Here is a 19,526-nt window from a genome sequence, read left to right as displayed (position 1 = left end):
ACAATATTTGTTTTTATATATCTGTGTATGTGTGTCAACGGTCTGTAACTATGTTGGCATTTTAAACATTTTACAGCATGTCTATTATCTATTAAAAATAATCGTTTAATATTCCTTCTACATTTTGTCACTCTTTTACTCTAAGTCATTCTTGCAAGTTGAAATTTATATTTGCATATTAAATATAACCTAGGCTGTAGGCATTGTACACAAACAAATACATTTTAATTGTGTGGTGTGGTTTCAGTGTGAACGGAACTCATTTGGACAGCAGACATGCGTTATTGTGGCTTTGTCCAGACCCTAGCGCTGACTAAGAAAATGATAAATAAGCCTGCAGTCAAACGGAATAGTACAACAAATCGTGCCAATAGTGTGTACATGCGCCAGACAGTTAGCTCTTGTATTACCCTAATTCTTCTTATTTTTTTGACATTTCATTGAATTAACTTATAGAATTGGTGTATAAAGTGGTTATCTATATTCAATTTTGTTTTCTTTTTATAAATGGTTAATAAACACTGTTTTTTGTTCAAAATAAACAGTAAGTATAACGTTTACATTTTAATAAAAAAATTAATATTTTAGTAAGTATCTGTGGGTTAGGTTAGTTGTAGTACAAGTTGATATGCTACTTTTCCTACTTTCGGAAATATACAATACTACATTTTTCAATAAATTCATACTCAAATTAAATTATTCTTTAGTTTCTAAAAATAGATTTTTTATGATATCAACTAAACACTACAAATAAGTGTGGTATTATTAGACAAGATGATACAAAATCAACATACGTTTTACACAAAATACCTAAAACTTAGTAAAGAAACCTAAAATCAGTTACTGGTATATAACATTTTTTATAATTGGTCAAGATACCATTATTAAAATACTCTAAGGCATACTTAAGTACACAAATGTAATCTGAAATTTAAAATTATTTCAACTTTTTATTATTGTTGGTTGTTAATGTATGCTTTTCAATTTTTGAGAAAAATATAACGTTTATGGACGATTACGAATAAGAGGAGCATGCGACAGTACTAATATAATAACCAGATATAAATTAGCTTGATGCAAAATGCAACCGAATAATTTAATATAGTCCTGACATAATTATAAGAAAAAAAAATTATTAAATTAGATAACAGTTGAATAGGCAAATTAATTAACTTTTTGGCTTATTTTAACATCATTGATAATACAAAACAATTTATTTTCTAATAATCAATATTAGTTGTTTAAAATTGAGACTTATGCATGATTACCACGATCGATTCAATAAAATAGCCTCTTTAAAAAATACACATGACGCATCATTTTTAAAAAATGATTTAACAGAATCCAACAAAAATGTAAACGAATTATTTAATGGAAAAATATGTGTCATGATAAGACCATGGTTAAAAATTGGTAGATTTAAAGTAGAGCACGTTAGAAACTACAGTAGTGGTAATACATTTCTCGGTGGTGTTAGACCATCAAGTTTTGTTTCCTTAGAAGGAAGAGCATATTATGTTATATCAAATTATTTTTGGTCATAAGTTAGTATTGATAAAAATAAATCGGTTCAGGAATAGGTTAAGAAATAAACCAAACAGGGCTGCCTTAGACTCTAAGGCTTAGACCAGCGGTTCCCAACCTGGGGTAATTACCCCCTTTTTTTTTGGATGGAGGGTATTTTTTAATATCTACCTGATTTATGGGTAATAGTCTCAAAAAGGTTGGGAACCGCTGGCTTAGACTATGCAAAGGCCCTCGGGCACACAGAGTTTGAGGGCACTTAAAGAAAACAAAGATGTAAATTATATTATCGAACCGGGGGCCCTGGGCTCGTGCCCCACGTGCCCTTAAGGTAAAAATGGAACTGAAACCAAGTCAATTAAAGATTAGATAAATAACATGAATAAGGTTTTATCTAATTTTTGGTGCAACTATATTTCCACAGGGTAATGTTTATTAGTTACTTGAAAAGGTTGAACAAATTTTTGTATTACAACAAAATTGGTTAGCGAATAATTATAAAATAAAATATTTTTACTAAAACAATATAATTACCTGAAAAATAACATAAAAACACAAATTTGGTAATACTCAAGCATACTACAAAAATAGTAGAGATATTAAAGTGGTAGGTATTTGTTTGATACCTATGTTTACATTATTTTTTTTTACCTAGTTATTATGTGCTATATAATACATTTATTATTTGTATACCTTACATAATACTGTAATTAAAAGTCATTACTGTTTTATTGACCATTGTGTTTATAATTACAAACTTGTTGACTTTCTTCTTTCCTTATAACGCACGAAAATATTATTTCGTACCTACCGGCTAAATAAAACAAAACATTTACATTAAGTTATTTGACATAGATTTAAATAGAGTTTAGTATGCCAAGCGACGTTTTCACCCTCTTCCCTTATTTGCGTGTTCGTCTTAGCAAAAGTTAAACACGAGTTGTACGCAAAGGAAGTTTCAAGTCTGCGCAAGTCTACTGCTGTAACATTGTATTCTGTATACTTGCTATATTTTTTAAATCAATTCGTACACAACTAACGTTTTAGCGTACTAACGGGTATAACCGAATGGAGTGCGTTGAACCGCTGAACTTATTGTAATAAAATATTAAATAATAACAAATAACAAATAATTTACGGAAAATAAAAATAATTTTTAAGGTGTTTAATTTTTTAAAACTTTTACTCTTTCGATAGATTACTAATCGTTAATTTTTATTTCAAAGTTGGTCAAAAACCGCGATAATTATAATTCAATAAATAATAATAAACTATAGTTTATATTTATAATTATATACAATATGAATTGACATTACTATCGCAATAGGAAATGAAAAACTGTGTATGTATCTTACCCTGTGGTTATAATATTATTATTATATTTATACTATTCTCTATATTTTATAGATAACGTGTTTTACAGTACCCATCTAAATTAAAATAAAATCCTACGTTAAATGTTTGATGTATCTGAATTTAAATGTTAAACTTACGTTTTGTTACGTCGAAAAATTGCATTATACGATATACTTCTATTATAAATACTCACCTGTCAAATTTGTACAATTTAAAAAAAAAAAGAAAAATCTAGTACTCTTACTTTCTGGACGTGCCTCGTAAAAGTCAAAATGAAGTAACATGTTGCCTACTTTTGATTTGTCAACTTAACGAACCCGTTGTAATTTGTAGGTTATAAATACATTATTTTGAAAGTGATGATATCATTTTCGTTTTAAACTCTCTAATACAAATCTATGGTTAGCATATCCAAGTAATCATTTTTTTTAGCCGTAAAAATTATTTTGTTATTATTATTTTTTTAATTAAATCTGCATAATAAAACTGTTGCTATACAACTTTCATGAGCTTTCCATGTTTTTTTTTTGTATTATAATATTACGTTGTGACTATCAAAAACACTAAACAGTCAAATGCTACGGGTTGCTCAAAATTAAAGGTAGGTATTAGAACATTTCAATGTAATTTAACGTTGTAATGTATCTGTAAGCCTCACATGTGTACGTGGTTTCTGTATCATTCGGGGGGTGCTCGTACAAATACACACACAGTACTGTAAACACGAACATAAACGCGTATTGCAACGTTTCACTAATCTAGTGTGTACCCACCTTTATATTAAATTGGCTAAGTAGGTAACTTACTATTTGATGTTCACGGAATTAACTTACAAGTTACATTCATCGTTGGTGCAACCCGGCATAAGCGTAGGTGTAATAAATTGTAATATAATACAATAATATTGTTGACGATTTTTATAATAAGTACACTGTTACGTGTTTAAGTTAAAACAAAACTACTCGCTTTTCCTTTTTGTTATTTATATTACTGGTATTATTATTTGATTAGGCTTGCAGTTATGGCTGAAAGAGAATACCAACAAAAATCTCGGAATGATGTGTTCAAAACAATAGTATTTATGTTTTTTATGACCACGTTGTTAATGTTTTACTGCAACGATGAATATGACCAGTACGAGGAAAACGTCTATTCTCAAAATAAAACTGCAGATCCCTTTTACAAAAACGGTAACGTAGTGTTTAGTTATAATAATATATTATAAGTAATATTCTGGTAAATGGTAATATAGTTATATTTTGTAGTGTAATATATCAAATGAAACAAATTAAATTATTTTACACTAGTATTCTTTATATTTAATGTTGCATTAAGTTAACCGTTAACGTAGTCGCTTTGAACAATAATAATAATAATTTTAGTTTTCTTTCCACGTAAAAATCGTCTCGGCCAACGTCGCATTTTTAATGTGTATACTAATTACGCGATTAGTAGATTATTTTAAAACATTAGACATCGTCTAACTGGCAAAAGGACAATCCGATTAATACCCGATGAGTGATGAGACTATGAAAGTCTTAAATTAAAATGTCTCATTGATAATAAATAATAATGTAGAATATAGAGAGTATAGGTAGTGAAAACCGTTTATATTTAAAACAGTGTTATCTATTCATTGGTAGTATCAAGTGGGCGTTTCCTTTATCGTTTAAATCATGAAATAATGACACAATTACTTTACATTTTACCAACTTAGTTTAAGTATAAATTTTAAAGAGAAAAAACAAAGAACAACCGTTGTTTGTTTTACATATCTTAAGATATCTCTGCTAACCTGTAATTGTATTCTTTATTCATGATTTAATGTTTGTCTTCCAATTTTTAAGTAATTTGTGTTTTTATTTATAGATTCTGTTTTGTCGTTGGAAAATAGCGTAAAGGAAGGATATGTTGTGTGGAATGACAACTGTCAAATACCCAATATCAGTGCCTTTGACGATTCAATTAAAAGTTTAGTGAAAAAAAATAAACCTCCGAAATGTTCCTCTTACCCGCCTTTGACCAGTGTAGTTCTTGATCCAAAATCATGGTCTTACACATTTAAAATTAACAAAATTAATAAAAAAGATACTGCGTCGAAGATATCCTGTTGTTATTCTTCAATCTATAGAAAACATATAAAAGCTAGGAAATCAGCAAATGACGACGATCGTTATACGTGAGTATACCTAGTAGTATGTGAATTTAGAATAATAATATTTGTGTGATGATTAAATAAAATCGAACACTAGGTAATCAAGCTTGTAAGTAAATTGGAAATCATTATTTTCAATGCTACGAATCCATAAACATAGTATAGTTTGATGAGTGGCCTTTTATTCGTATTTAATTAAAATTTTTAAAATGTAAAAAAGATTCCGGAAATGCACCTATTATTATTCAATGACCCAATGGCAAATATGTTAAATAAGAGTACTCTTACCATTACAAAACACCTGTCCCTGGTTGAAATATACAGGTTATTGCATAACGTCTCGAATTGTTATCTACAGAAATAAAATGCCAGCGTAGGGGGATATCAATTTTATTATTACTATATATTTTACTGTGTACGTATGTGTATACTTGATTTTTGCTCTCGTTACGCTGACATATTTGTTTTTATTAACGAACATTTGATGAAGAAAAGGGGTATATGTATGTGCAATAACCTTGTATATTTCAATCACGGAACTGTCTTCCTTCTTTTTTATTTATTTATACTCTGCTACAGTGTTTTACAGGCTCACAAACGATTACATCCAAATTAATTAATTAATGTAAAGGTCTTGTGCTACACGATTATCCAATACCTAAAAATACATTTTGTGAGTTGCATGGTGATCTCACACGAAACCAAGGTTGCAGTGTGATATTGACAAAACAAAATTTTAGATTACGGAAAATTGCGTTGTTAATAATGAAAACAAGCTCGAAACAACAAATACCTACATCTTTGGTAGACATAAATCATAGACTTAGTTTTCCTTATTCGATGTTTTTCATTTATAAACTAATGCCTACTGAAATAACTAAATAAAAAACAACAAAATATATTAGACAACGATGAATCAGATTTGATTACAGTGTCAATCATATAGTGGAGATAGTCTTGAAAACAAATATTTTGAGGAACACACTAAGATTTTTTATAGCGATGACAGATATATGTCAGACATCCACTATCCTATACATATATAATTAGGTAAACATATAAATAAATTTAGATGCAATAATGTATTTATAGATGAATTATCATAATATATAAATATAAAGGTTAAACATAAGGTTATGGTACTTACCAGTTACCAATATATTTATAATTATATTTAACATTTTTTACAGGCAAAGCCCAAGGTACAGATATGACATAAACATTTAATTATACTTATTTACTAAGATACAACAGATAGAATACATGTGACAGTGTTTAATAATTAAACGGAAGCGCATCATTTGATGAATAGGTTGGTTTCGTCCGTAATTGGTGTGATGGAAGAAGGGGACATAGAAAGAGGCCGATGAGCGAGAATGTATAAAAGGATCCCTAAAATTAACTTCGGATAGTAAATCGGGAGCATCTATAGAGTTATTTAAGCGTTTATAGAGAAAACTCAAGTTGGCAGTAATTCTGCGGTCGGCTAGACTATCAGTTTTAGACATTGTTGTAATACAGGAAGATAATCGTGAGGTGGAAGATCAATCTTCAGAAACGTAATTTAAAAACTTACGCTGAACTCTTTCAAGTTGAGCTGAGCTAGTCGCTGTGCAAGGATCCCATAAGACTGACCAGAATTCGACGATGGATCTAACAAGTGAACAAAACAGAGATTTTAATGAACACGAAAATTTAAAATCGGAAGAGATACGTTTAATAAAGCCTAGTGCTTTCAGGGCTTTGCTGCATATATGACCAATATGTGGATGAAAATCTAGATTAGTAGTGAAAATAATTCCCAGGTCTTTCTTAAGTGATACTCGCTCAAGAGGGGTTCCATATAGATTAGGTAAAGGATAAGAGATAAATGTGATAAATTTAGATACAATATACAATTATATTTATATATTATAATTTACAAAAAAAAATTGTATATTAAAGCAATTTTTATTGTAATTTGAACGTTTAACAAAATTAATTTAGTAGGTCGTTTTATGTCACTGACGCGACACAAAGTCAAATAAATATAAAATACTAATGCTTCATTTATACATGTTACTATGTTAGTGGGACAATACATTAATAAATAATGAAAAAAAAATGTTACATCATTGTTTAAATTTTAAACTGGGATAAGTATTATTATCTTTTTGTCTACTACCTCGCATAACTCTAAAGTCTAAACGATGTTTTTAAAACTGGATACTAGCCAGTAGCCAGTAGTTGTAAAAAAAAAGCTAATATTTATATTCTCTTATTTCTAATTCGACATGCTACCTAAGCGTTAGCACATGTTATAGAAGGTCAATAATGGTTATGTTTTAGCGTGATAATAAAAAAATATATAAACAAATTCCTTAACTTCCGCAAGGTTAATGAATATGGTAAATATATGTATGACTTTTTTATATGAAAAACTATCAATTGTGCTTGATTATAAATTTTAGTTGAAGGTTTTCAATAATATTATGTGATATTATAATTCAATACATATTTTAATTAAAAAAATAATTTTTGTATTTTAGTAAAAAAAATTGCATTTGCTTACTATTTTTTCCCCACCTATTATCTAACCCTAACGAGGTGTGTGGGTAATTTATGTAAAATTATCTATAAATTATAATTTATAATATGATATGTTGTCAAAATATTAATTTTTTTATCAAATAAAACTGTTTCAGAGACCTGAATCCGCCGTTATTTGAGTTAATGATTAGACATACTAAAAAAATTTTACCTTTTTAAAAAAAAAATTGGAATGTTAGGATAAAATCGCTAATCTAACTTTAAACAAATATTTTTATTAAATTAAAATGTACAAACAGTTATTTATTGTTCGATTAATCAGGTTAATAATACACAGAGAACCAGGGCCGGCGCAAGGCATAGGAAACATAGGTATATCGTATAGGGCGGAGTTCTTTTTACAAATTTAAAATACTTAGAAATTAACATTTGAAAGGCGGTAAAATTGGAGTTTGCTCAGGTTAAAGAATTGTCTAACGCCAATTCTGTATAGAACTTTATATTTGTACTTGGCTTTATATTTGCCTAGTTCTTATAGTGTACAAACAAATTGTAAACATACTAAAAAGCCACGGGGGACATTTTTTTAGGATAGAGGATGCGTGTCATCCGATCGGTGACTCCGAAGCGATTCCAAAAAACGTTGAGTTCATGGCAGTGACGTGTAAAATCAAGCGATTAGATCATCATCGGTTCAATTCGACTGTACACAAAGACGTGCACGCAATGGTGATCGATAAAGGCCTCAGACGAATTCGGAACACAGGTGACTTCGACAAGCCGAGTGTGCTGATCGTGGCCATCGATTCGCTTTCTCGTCTGAACCTCATCAGATCCATGCCCAAAACATACCGGGTGTTGGAGACTCGCGGTTTTATGTCACTCGAAGGGTACACGAAGGTGGCGGATAACACTTTTCCTAATGTGATTCCTATTATGACCGGCATGTTCGTCGATGACCAATTGACCAAACATTGTTGGAAGACCGTCAAAGACGAAATGGACCAGTGCCCTTTCCTGTGGAAGGAATTTAAAGCTAATGGTAAGCCTTGCAATTACTCTTATCCATCTCCACATTTTCAGGGATGGGCACTTTACCCTTTAGGGATGGGTATTTCTCACCTATCCTAACCTGGGAGAAGAAATAACTTAGCAAAATTATCATTCTGATAAAGTGCTCAGCCCTAATTTATTATTTAATGTTGTGTACCTGTTTGCTGTTGCCTCTTTTCACCTATAGAGTAATTACCCTATGCTCTTACTTCTCACCACATATCTTTCTTTTTTGCCTCCTCATCCTGATTGTTTTAATAGGTTAGACTATCCTCTCCTTTGATGTTTGGTGTTCCCTTTCTGTGAGCAGATCTTATGACAATTGGGTGTATTTTAATATTCTTTCCCATCGTGTCCACTATACAGACTTGCCTAAATGGATCATAGTCCGTAGACATGTCACACGAATGCAGAGTAATATTATAGTTGTAATGTTGATACTAACAGGTTTTGTAACGGCGTACATGGAGGACGAACCGTCGTATTCCACTTACAATTTCAACAAATATGGGTTCAGAAACGCGCCTACCGATTATTACTCGAGACCGCTAATGGTGGCCGCCGAAAAATTGTTGCCTGTGGTCAAGTTCAGCGGAATGAGCTACTGCGTGGGTCCTTCCGTTATCGCGGACCGCGTGTACCGGTACATAGAGGACTTTGTCGAACTGCACAAGGACCACGGTTACTTCGCCTTGTTCTGGTTGAACACGTTCAGCCACAACGACTTTAACGCACCGTTGGCCATGGACCAGCAGACGGCTGACATGCTCTCGCGGCTACTGGACCGTGGCCGCCTGGACAACGCGGTAACCATAATGCTGAGCGACCACGGCAGCCGCTTTGGCGACATCCTGGAGACGTACGTGGGCTGGCTAGAGGAACGCATGCCAGCCTTGTACATGCGCCTACCGCCCGGGTACGCGGCTAAGTACCCGAATAAGTACCGAAACTTCGCATCCAACAAGCACCGGCTGACGTCGCCGTTCGACCTGCACCTCACGCTCAAGGACTTATTGCCGTCGAACGGGACTAGTAAGCCTACCGCTGCCGTGTCGGCCGGATGTCCCGCGTGTCGCAGCCTGTTTCTGTTAGCCGACGCAAACAGATCGTGCATACAGGCCGGCGTCAACCCACATTGGTGCACGTGCGATAATTACATGGAGTTAGACCGTAACGGCCGTGACGCGCATATCGGCGGCCGGCACGTAGTGGCCTATCTGAACGCGCTCATCGTCAAGTACAAGTGGACCGTGCGGAAGGGATCCACGTGTGCAGAGATCAAGCTGAACAGAGTTATATCGATCAGGCACAAGGTAAACAAGCCGGACGAATACTTGCTGGTTGTGCAGACGTTGCCCGGTAATAGTAAGTTTTCAGTAACCGTCAAGCGAACAGGCGAAGAACAATTTGACGTTCTGGGCGATATAAGCCGCATAAACATGTACGGTTTTCAAAGCGTCTGCACGACAGAATGGAGATTGAAAAAATATTGTTACTGCATTCAGAAGCCGAGCAAACCATAAATTACCTAGCCACCAAAAAAAAAAAAAAACAAGACTGAACCATTTGGAGCACAATATGCATAAATTATACCATAAATATTGTGCAACAATAAACTGTGACCTTCAAATATTACCTACTATACATTTAGTTTCATATTACTTATAAAATTAATTATACATAACTTTTAAATATTTACGATTGGATCGATTCCTCAGCTGTTCGTCGCCATCCGTCTCTGCGGTCATCTTCACCTCTGTCACCATTAACAACAACCCAATACTTCAATTTTACTTAGTGTTTTCTTAATTAGGTAACAGGAAAATCATTCTCTTTCTTTTTTTGAGCCAAAACTGTATTTTTGATGTATCTACTACTAGTGACTATTTTGCTATAAAAAAAAACTCGAAATTCAATGTTTAAGAAATATTATATTTCAAAAAGTTGCATGTAAAAAAGTTGTTTTTGGATATTTTTACAATTTGTTTGAAATGTTAATTATAACTTAGGTATTCTATACTGTGTACATGCATTTTTTTTTGTTTATAATACTAGGAAATCTGAATTCACTTATTTATTGCAAGAACGACTCTAAATGTAGTGTTGTTAAGTTTCTTTTTAAAAAGAAATTCGTTTCAGATCCTAGTTCCTAATTTTTTTGAACAAAGTTATTTATAAAACTGCAGTTCATATAAAAAAAAGGAAACAACGTTTTGAAGTTACCTACTAATTTAAAGTTACTATAACCGATAGCCACAAAGTAGATTTAAGTATGATCATTGTTATTTAATTAATCCCCACCGGTTATTTAATTCAATTTAATATAGACATGGCTATAATAACTAGTTAAAAAATATACATTTATAAGAATATATTTTAAAGTAGCTAATTTTCGTTACGTTTCTAAAACAAGGAATTATTTCTAGTTCCTCATTCTTTTATTTTGAAGAAACATAGTTCTATGCTTTGTTCAAAAAATCAATTCCTTTTGAAACAATTTTTCCTTCTATAGATTGTTGAAAATTAAAAACAAAAAATAAAATGAATACAGTATTTTATTAATGTAGTAATAGTAATAATAATAATAATAATAATACAATAAAATAATACACAATAATAATTTATATTTTAAATAGTTAACAATAAAATAAACATTTTATCAACAAGTTACTGCTTAATACATATAATATAATATATATTATAGTTATGTATTCTTATACATAAAAAAGTTGCATCAATTAGGATTGCAAAAAATATGACATAGACATTACTAAAAAAAAAAAAAATAATTATAATAATAAAATAATAATAATCTTTAACTGAAATACTATTTGCTCGCAAACGTCACCAATGTTGGTACATAATTAGAATTTCACAACCGGTTTTTGATTTACAACCCACAGAAATGAAAATGTGCAGTTAAAAATTATCACATAATATGTTATATTAATAATATTCACCCGGTATTTTTAAAAATTATTCGGACACATACAAAAACACATTTTTGTAATACTGTGAGCTAAATAATAAGTATATTACATTTATTAAGTTCAATAAAAAAAAAAAAAGGTTATTAAGTCTCTTAATTACTGTACATATCATTTTAATGTCAACCCAATTTTGAAAATTAGCAGTTGGTACATATTTTTCTCAAGTAATTGACAAAACCTAAACAGTTATCACGTTGGGAACACTTACCGACTTATCCACAGCTGTCGGAATTACTTTAGCTGATTGCCAGTAATATTTTTTGTCATTGATTTTCAGACCATAGATCTAACGGGGAAGTTCCAAATAGTTCAGGTGGATTTGGAAAGTTATTGACTTCAGTTTGATCTTGCACCAGTATACCATTAGATGTATATGATAATCTTATTCTCATTCTCAGCTGATTCTATAGACAAACAAAATAATTAATTATAAAATACTAACTACTAGATATGAAAAATATATATAAATGTACATACACATACTATATTTATGTAACATAATATATAAATACATTTATAGTATATTATGTGAAGTATATTTTAATTGTTATTGAGTACTTATTTTTTAGTTTTAAACAAACGATTCACGTTAGTATTAACAAAATAATAGACCGATTGTAAGTTGAACAGTACATACTTTTGACGCATTAGAGACTCGCATGACTTGCGTCAAAAAGGAACCAGGTTCAATTGAATTTCCAGATGGTGGTAACATTTGTAATTGGAAAGTCTGAAATAATAATAGTTAAATATCATACTTTGTACATTAATATAAAGAATTGTTTAATTTTTTAATCGTCAATGGATCTTGTTAGCTTACTTTTGGAACAGCCGCTTGAAATAAAAACTCATTTATGGTAAATTGTCCATTGTTGTATGCAGCCATGTTTAACATATTTGTATCCATGTTTGATACATCTCTTTCTACTGTTATAGTTATCAGTAGACTATTTTGGTCGTAGGCAGTGACAGTTCCCGGTTTTTTAACATTGTTGCTTATGACGGGACCATCGTCTTCAAACATCAAATATCAACATTATATTTTTATACATTATTTTAGCAATATAAATTAATTACCTAAATTTAATGAATCAAGTAAACTATTAGCATTTACGCTGGACCCATTGGTAGTATTTTCGGGTAAAAGATTGTTTAACGGTTGCATTGGTTGATTGCTTAAATCTAATCCACCTGTAAAAATAATTATTAAATAGTTTTAAAACAACTAGTTAATCGTTTCCAAACATAATTTGGACAATATACAATTTTTTTTTAAATAACAATTTTTAAGGGCTTTCTATATATTTTAATCATTAATATTTAAGTCTAAACATATTTGAAAGAATATTGGTTTAATAAAGTTTGATATGTTACAAATGTACGATATTACACTTGCTGAAGTCTCGGTTTTTGGTTTAGCAAAAAAAAAAAAGTTTATGGTTGTCATCACCATTTAAGTTTAAAATGACAAAATTCTTAACTTAGGTCATTAGTGAATAGCATTAAATACATCACAAATTCTACTGGAATAGAGTTTCCTACCTAGGTTGTCATATTTTAGTGTAATGGTTTTATTTTTTGGAAGAATAACAAAATATAAAATACGCAGTAATAATTGATGGTTTGATCTAAATAACAAATTAAGGACAATCCGTAAATTTAAGTGAAATAAAAATAATTTTTTTTTATATTAATGTTTTGATAGGTTTCCACGCTTATTAGACAAGGATTGTGTAAGAGAAGGAAATTATGGGAGTTACGGTCAATAGCATGTTATTTGGACCAAACTAGCAATTATATACAAATTATACAACTTAACTACTGACTGGCATCAGCAGACTGATTAGATGGTTGATGTAACATGGAAAAAAAATTGAATATGGTAAAAAATTACAACTAGATTTACTAGAAAAAATATAACAGCAATAAAAATATTTGAAGAAAATCAGTTATAATCCAAAAATTATTGTAAAAAGGATACAAAAGAATACAGAATTCAATTTGACTAATAAAACAGTCCTGCAAAAAAAAAAGGTAGGATTTCCAACAAACTAGATTAGTTAATTCTTACGTATTTTGAGACGCTAAATCCAAAACCGAGGGTTGGAATTTTTTTTTTTAATACAAGATTTTAATATTTGAATTAAAATATCGAACATCATAACAAAAAAATATTAAAACACTGAACAAAACCAAATCCACAACAAATTTTAACAGTTTAAAATGAATAGAATAACCAACACCTATAATGAGGAATACTATAATTTAAATATTGGTGTTCAACAATTGAAAATCTGTGATCGTCACACTCGCAAAATAGAAAAAAAAACTGAAAACCAAAAAATTTTTAAGCTTGGAGCCCCGATTTTCAATTATATTTTTTACGACAAAAAATGTATTAACAAGCCTATCGAATGTGGACTAAATGCTTCATAATAAAAACAATAGCAGTCTTGTCTTTTATTAACCACTTATACAGTGTTTAACAAGTTTGATAACCATGGCATATAACTTAAAAAACAATGTACAAATACCAAGTAATGACAACAAAAGTCAAATTAAATTAATGAAATATTTAGGAGACGCATGGTGGTAAATGAATTTTTTCCCTTAATAAATTACCCAATAGATCCAATAAATCTTGAGTATCGGGCTTTATTGAAGAATTTTGAACTAAAGAATTCGGAACTAAATCTGCATCTCCGTTTTCGCCTCCCAACAATACCAGCAGTGCATTCTAGATAAAAATACACAAAATAAGCATTAAGTACACGTTTTGCATAAAAGCAGAATAGTTTAAACTGACTGAATCGTTTGTATCGGTGTTGGTTGTGTCGGTACTAATTAAATCACTAGGAGATGCAATGTTTTCATTGGTTTCATTCCACTGAGATTGTTGAGTACGGTTTGACTCCATGGCGGGCATTCTTTCCAATAACCCATCCCGCATTTTGTCGTATCTGTTAAAAAGCTGGTTGTACTCAATCCCACGTTGTTGGAGATCAGTGTGCATATGAGTTGTAAATGACGCAACCATTTCATGCACTTTACTGTTAAAGCAAATAAAATTATTTTAGAATTAAACATTTTTTTTTATTATACAATAATCATTTGAAAATAACACTCACTCGACATTGACTTTAACGCGAGTGCTCAATTTCATAAGAGAATTTAAAGTATATTGCTTGGTGACAATATTATTTTGGGGACTCCACATCAGTTTATGATAAACCCTCAGAATGTCTTCTTCAGACACCTGAAAATTATAAAATGAAATCTTTTGTAGAATTACGGTTACAAGAATATATCATAAAATGAGTGAGAAGCATAATAGCTTTTTATAGTTTAAAAATATAAATTAATAATTTATACTTTAGTACACTCTAATGCGCAATTGTAGATAGTAAAAACCATTATACATTAATTAAGTAGACAAAAAAATGTGTGTATTATGGGGGTGTCTCAATAAAAAAAATGTGACTGTAGATTTTTGAAATTAAAAAAAAAATGTTAACTAATGCACGTCATTATTTTATTAATTTTTATGTTGAGAATAGTCTAATTTTCGATCTTAAGCCTAAACCTCAATTTTAGCTACACCTAATGAAGCGAAATAAAGCCTTAAGTTTCTTCCCCTTCTGGTGCAAAGTTTGATAATATTTTAATGCATATTATTAGAATTATATTTAAGAAATATCCTCACATAAACCTGGAAGTAATTTGACTATTTTTTAAAAAGTTATAATATGTTATCATTTTATTAAGGAAATGTAGTACATTTTGAATTTTTAGAATTTGGGTCCAACAAGTTGCACAGATCTTAGAAACTTGGGTTTTAAAAAACCGCGTGCGTGATGATTAACGTAAGTTTGTATTTTTATAAGTCACACATAAAAACGCACATGTGTGAAACAGCCTAAATACAAACTTCAAGTAAGAGAAAATGCTTACTTTTACAGCTAAATCGTCAGATTGTTGCAATAACATATCGCCAAATTCACCAATGGTCCAAGTCGATACTTGTATTAACGGCTGTTTATCACTGGTATCCTTTTCTAATTCTACCCACAACTTTGAAGCCATATACCCACCGTGTTGAGCTCCCGACTCAGATACTAATTGTATTGTACTAGACACAACATCATCTCTTATGTAGTTACCGGCCTAAAAGTAAATTTCACAATTCATATTTGATACATTAAACTAAATTAATATATATTTTGTTTTACTTACAGCCACAAGAACTTTTATTAGCGTGTCCAAGTGCCACCGAGTGTTCGGTGCATATTTTTCAGCTGCCATAACTATACTAGATGAACACAGAGCTTTAAATTCCGGTTCCGACGTCTCCAAAAATGCTAAGAGTTCTTTAGTCATTGTTAACACATTGTGAGAATTAATTAGAGCTATGCTAAGTTCTAAAGCGCGTCGTCTTATTGAGACATCTGGATCTTGCTACAAGAGGAAAAAAAATCAAGTTATTCAATGTACAATTTGAATAAAATATTCAACCTACTCGAAGACATTCTATTATAGTAGTTCTGTGTCTTTGCACGGCCGTGATGTCCAAATGAATTGTTTTCAGCAGCGTATTCAAAGCGACATATCGTATATTTTTATCAGTGTTCAACAAAAATCTCCCCAAAATATTGATGGCAAGCACTCGGAGGCCAGATTCCGATTTGATGTCCATAATTGAAAGCACAGTCTCGTATAGAATGGTATTACCCACATTTTTGTTTGTTTCCGTAGTGGTAGCTACTTGTGCTAACACATCGTTCATAGTTTCAGAGGCTTCTGGATCTTTACGACCAAGTATTTTTAGCAACCTCAATATTTTTACCTGCAATAGAGTATTTTTTTTTTTTTAAATAAACATATAAAAAGTAACAAAATAATATTACAATCATGTACTTACTTGTAAAAACGGATCACTCACTCCGGAAACATCATGTTCGGGCGAATAGCCAGCTAATATTAAATTTTTTAAAATCCTTACTAGATTTGGCACAACCTACAATAACACATTATGATTAATAAGATAGGCTTTATATTATTTTAATATTTTATAACAAACCTTTTTGAAATGTTGTAAAGTATCAATACTTCTTTCACACATTTCTGTAATTAAGGTAACGCCAGTGATAAGTACACCATGATTTTTTTCTGAAAGCATCGATCTAGTAGCTGGAAGAAATATTTCCATTAATTCCGGCACTTTGAGCACAATGCGATATGCACATAACGCTGCCTTTTTTCTGATATAGGTATTAGGCGATTTCATAAGTCTTTCTACTTCAGTCGCAAGGTCCCTAGCCATTTCCGGGGATGCGATTGCACCAAGAGTACATAACGCTAGACCAACAACAAATTGAGTGCAACTATTCAAGTCACTGAAAAAATAAAGAAAATGTTATTAGTTTAAAACAATAAAAAATAAAAAGCTGTATTTATTAGGTTTACTTTTTTAAGCAATTTGTGATAAGTAGATGCACGTCTTGTCGTTCATCCAATAATAACATAGCGCCCAAGTAGCCGATACGTTTATCAGTAAACCTAGGGGACGCAATTAATTTCAAACACTCTAACTGACCAAAATGTGCAGGATATCTGTAAAAATGTATTAAGTAATTATAAAACAACATTGCAGTGTAAAAAAAATATGACATTCTAATACAAATTATTCTCCTTGACTCTTCTACTCTATACTCCAACAGAAAAAATTTAATTTTCCATCTCAGTTTTTTCGGCTATACCTTCCTTGTTTCCTCTTTTCTTTTAAACTCACATTGTCTCTCTGTTATCATCCTCCTAATATCCTTTCTTTCCACAGCCTGGATTTCTTATTTATTGTTAATTTTCTTTTGTTTTATTGTTTTTATAATTTGTTATATTATTATTGTATATAGATTCATAATTTTCGTGCTGTAATATTGTTCAAATAATAGCACATAAAAATATAATTAAAAAAAATACTAATTAATTAAAAAAAATTATTTCTGTAAAGTATTATCAGTTTATAAGATAAATAAATTATCAATAAAAATCACTTCTTTTGTTAGTAGTGCTTTTATCAATTGAGCGTTAACCATATTTAATATAAGAATTTGTCAATACTAACCCTAGCATATGAATATATAACAATTTAGCAATGTTTCGGCATCTCCAAACGCTGTCTTCATCACGAAACGATGTTCGTATATCAGCGCATTCTTTATTGATAACCGCTCTTTCTTCCGCTGCTGTTCGTGCTGCTCTTATTTGTCGTATGAGGTCCCTAAGTCTCATCGGCGTAGGCATTCGAACTAAAATTAAAAATATGTAATATTTTAGTTAAATAAGGCTTGTTATGCTATAACTTTTAAAAACAAACCTTTTTCAACAGCTTCATTGAACACTTGCTTAATTGTAGCAATATTGAATGCCGGATTAAACCTACATAAGTACGTACGTATAAATAAATATAAATATTTAAAAACAAAAAACAAATCTTTGAACATTTACTTACCCGGTATCAGAAGAACTATTCATGTTAAAGCTTTTATTCAATTTGATTGACAAATAAACTGCCTGCAACAATTGTAAAATATTATTATCAAAACATATTGAATTAAGTTAACGGTTTTTAGGTAGATTTTAGAACTTGGCCATTAAAATAATTAAAACTGTCAATAAAATGATAATAGGGGTACATAATATTATATATATATATACCACTTTAAAATTCAACAAACTGACTATATTATACTATTTAAAAATGTAATGTATAGGTGAAAATTAAATCTCTATTAAATCTTATCTCTGAAAAGCATTAACATGGTTTTCAAGATTGTACGTTAATCCTTTTTAACCGTGCAACAGATATAGTTTATAAGAGTAATTAGAGTGAGGAACAATTAGTCATATTAACGAGATCATACAAGTGTTTAGTGCCTATCAACACGAGCATTATCAATTCAAGTTTGGGTTGACTGTCGATGTTGGCTAATGCGAGTTCGTTCGGACATACGGGTGGCTAGTCGTTGAAAAAACCCAAAGTGTTGCGTTCGTCAGCGATCCAACAAAAACGACATGGAAAAATACAGCTGCAATAGATACATTTGCCGTATGGCGACCCGGCAAAACTGTGGGAATTTTGCAGAGGGACCGAAGAACGAATAGTTTGTTAGATAATTCACCTTCACTGCTTATCCTTGGGCGCGATATTCGAAGAACGGCTCGACAGCGGCAGTGCCCTTATCTTGTTTTTCTGTATTCGTGTCATGAACATTCGCTCGACACTATGTGTGTACTTGTGGGCCGCCTAGTAGAATATAATAATATTGCGTATACTTTGATGGTGGCCTCTGCAAAGATATGTCGACAATATTACTCGCTGCCCGTGCCTAAATGGTGCGACCGAACCGACGATTTCGGTAGTGGGTCGCCACCGTAAGATCTAAGAAATCACATATAATAATTTTATCAAACAGGTGCGAACGTGATACATTTTACATACAGCAATCAATCCAGCAGGTCGCAACTCGCGAGTAGTGCAGTGAGCGCAGCAGAGGCTCACAGGCCACAGCAGAAATCAAGTGACCCCACCTCCGCTCGCCCAGACGTCACCGTAGTCGTATACAGTGTGGCCACATGACGGCCGCTTTAATAAGTTATAGATACATTTTTTATTGTAACCAAACGTTCTCTGTAATGTTATAGACAAATAAATATATACATAATGCGTTATGCAATGTAATAATAATAATTAGTAGGTATCTGTCATTTGTACCTATAAGTAAGTACAATAAGTATATATATATATATACACATGATGATAATATTGAAATTAGAATGTTTGTAAAATGACTGTTATATTGCCTATATTTTCCCCCTTAATAAATGACATTTTCAGTTATTTTTCGCCAATTTTAATCACC

The 19,526-nt window shown here is 31.2% G+C and overlaps 2 protein-coding genes across 3 annotated transcripts; one reads left to right on the top strand and one right to left on the bottom strand.

The window, feature by feature from the left end:
* The first annotated feature begins 258 nt into the window (after nt 1–258).
* On the top strand, nt 259–10,559 carry LOC126846077 (uncharacterized). Of its 2 annotated transcripts, none has more exons than XM_050585197.1 (5): nt 259–544; nt 3,892–4,070; nt 4,750–5,059; nt 8,155–8,606; nt 9,065–10,559. In XM_050585197.1, the coding sequence occupies exons 2-5, from the start codon at nt 3,902–3,904 to the stop codon at nt 10,138–10,140; spliced, it is 2,007 nt and encodes a 668-aa protein (XP_050441154.1). In that variant the 5' UTR covers nt 259–544; nt 3,892–3,901; the 3' UTR covers nt 10,141–10,559. The 2 variants fall into 2 exon arrangements, with proteins under 2 accessions (XP_050441154.1, XP_050441161.1); XM_050585204.1 differs by lacking the exon at nt 259–544 and adding an exon at nt 3,417–3,481.
* Nucleotides 10,560–11,289: 730 nt separating this feature from the next.
* LOC126837631 (AP-1 complex subunit gamma-1) lies at nt 11,290–19,158 on the bottom strand. Its single transcript, XM_050571572.1, has 17 exons — nt 18,786–19,158; nt 18,116–18,177; nt 17,981–18,042; nt 17,729–17,912; nt 17,071–17,217; nt 16,685–17,000; nt 16,526–16,621; nt 16,124–16,450; nt 15,841–16,062; nt 15,559–15,771; nt 14,736–14,863; nt 14,414–14,657; nt 14,230–14,344; nt 12,685–12,798; nt 12,428–12,621; nt 12,245–12,337; nt 11,290–12,011 (listed from the first exon to the last, which is right to left on the bottom strand). The coding sequence occupies exons 2-17, from the start codon at nt 18,136–18,138 to the stop codon at nt 11,871–11,873; spliced, it is 2,619 nt and encodes an 872-aa protein (XP_050427529.1). The 5' UTR covers nt 18,139–18,177; nt 18,786–19,158; the 3' UTR covers nt 11,290–11,870.
* Nucleotides 19,159–19,526: the final 368 nt, after the last annotated feature.

The sequence above is a fragment of the Adelges cooleyi genome, unplaced genomic scaffold (assembly GCF_023614345.1).
Source record: "Adelges cooleyi isolate 19-005CV unplaced genomic scaffold, UGA_ACOO_1.1 ACOO_flye_CR_arks_rails_tigmint_CR_PRNA_108, whole genome shotgun sequence".
NCBI classification, from domain to species: domain Eukaryota; kingdom Metazoa; phylum Arthropoda; class Insecta; order Hemiptera; family Adelgidae; genus Adelges; species Adelges cooleyi.
This window is presented reverse-complemented; position numbering and strand designations above follow the sequence as displayed.

What these genes read in the sequence shown, in the direction of transcription:
- LOC126846077 (XM_050585197.1), top strand. Translation starts at nt 3,902, where the DNA reads ATGGCTGAAAGAGAATACCAACAAAAATCTCGGAATGATGTGTTCAAA. An exon ending in AATGACGACGATCGTTATAC is followed by an intron (nt 5,060 to 8,154) that starts GTGAGTATACCT and finishes ACATTTTTTTAG; the next exon opens with GATAGAGGATGCGTGTCATC. An exon ending in GAAGGAATTTAAAGCTAATG is followed by an intron (nt 8,607 to 9,064) that starts GTAAGCCTTGCA and finishes TGATACTAACAG; the next exon opens with GTTTTGTAACGGCGTACATG.
- LOC126837631 (XM_050571572.1), bottom strand. Translation starts at nt 18,138, where the DNA reads ATGAATAGTTCTTCTGATACCGG. An exon ending in AATAGTTCTTCTGATACCGG is followed by an intron (nt 18,043 to 18,115) that starts GTAAGTAAATGT and finishes GTACTTATGTAG; the next exon opens with GTTTAATCCGGCATTCAATA. An exon ending in TTATATATTCATATGCTAGG is followed by an intron (nt 17,218 to 17,728) that starts GTTAGTATTGAC and finishes ACATTTTTACAG; the next exon opens with ATATCCTGCACATTTTGGTC.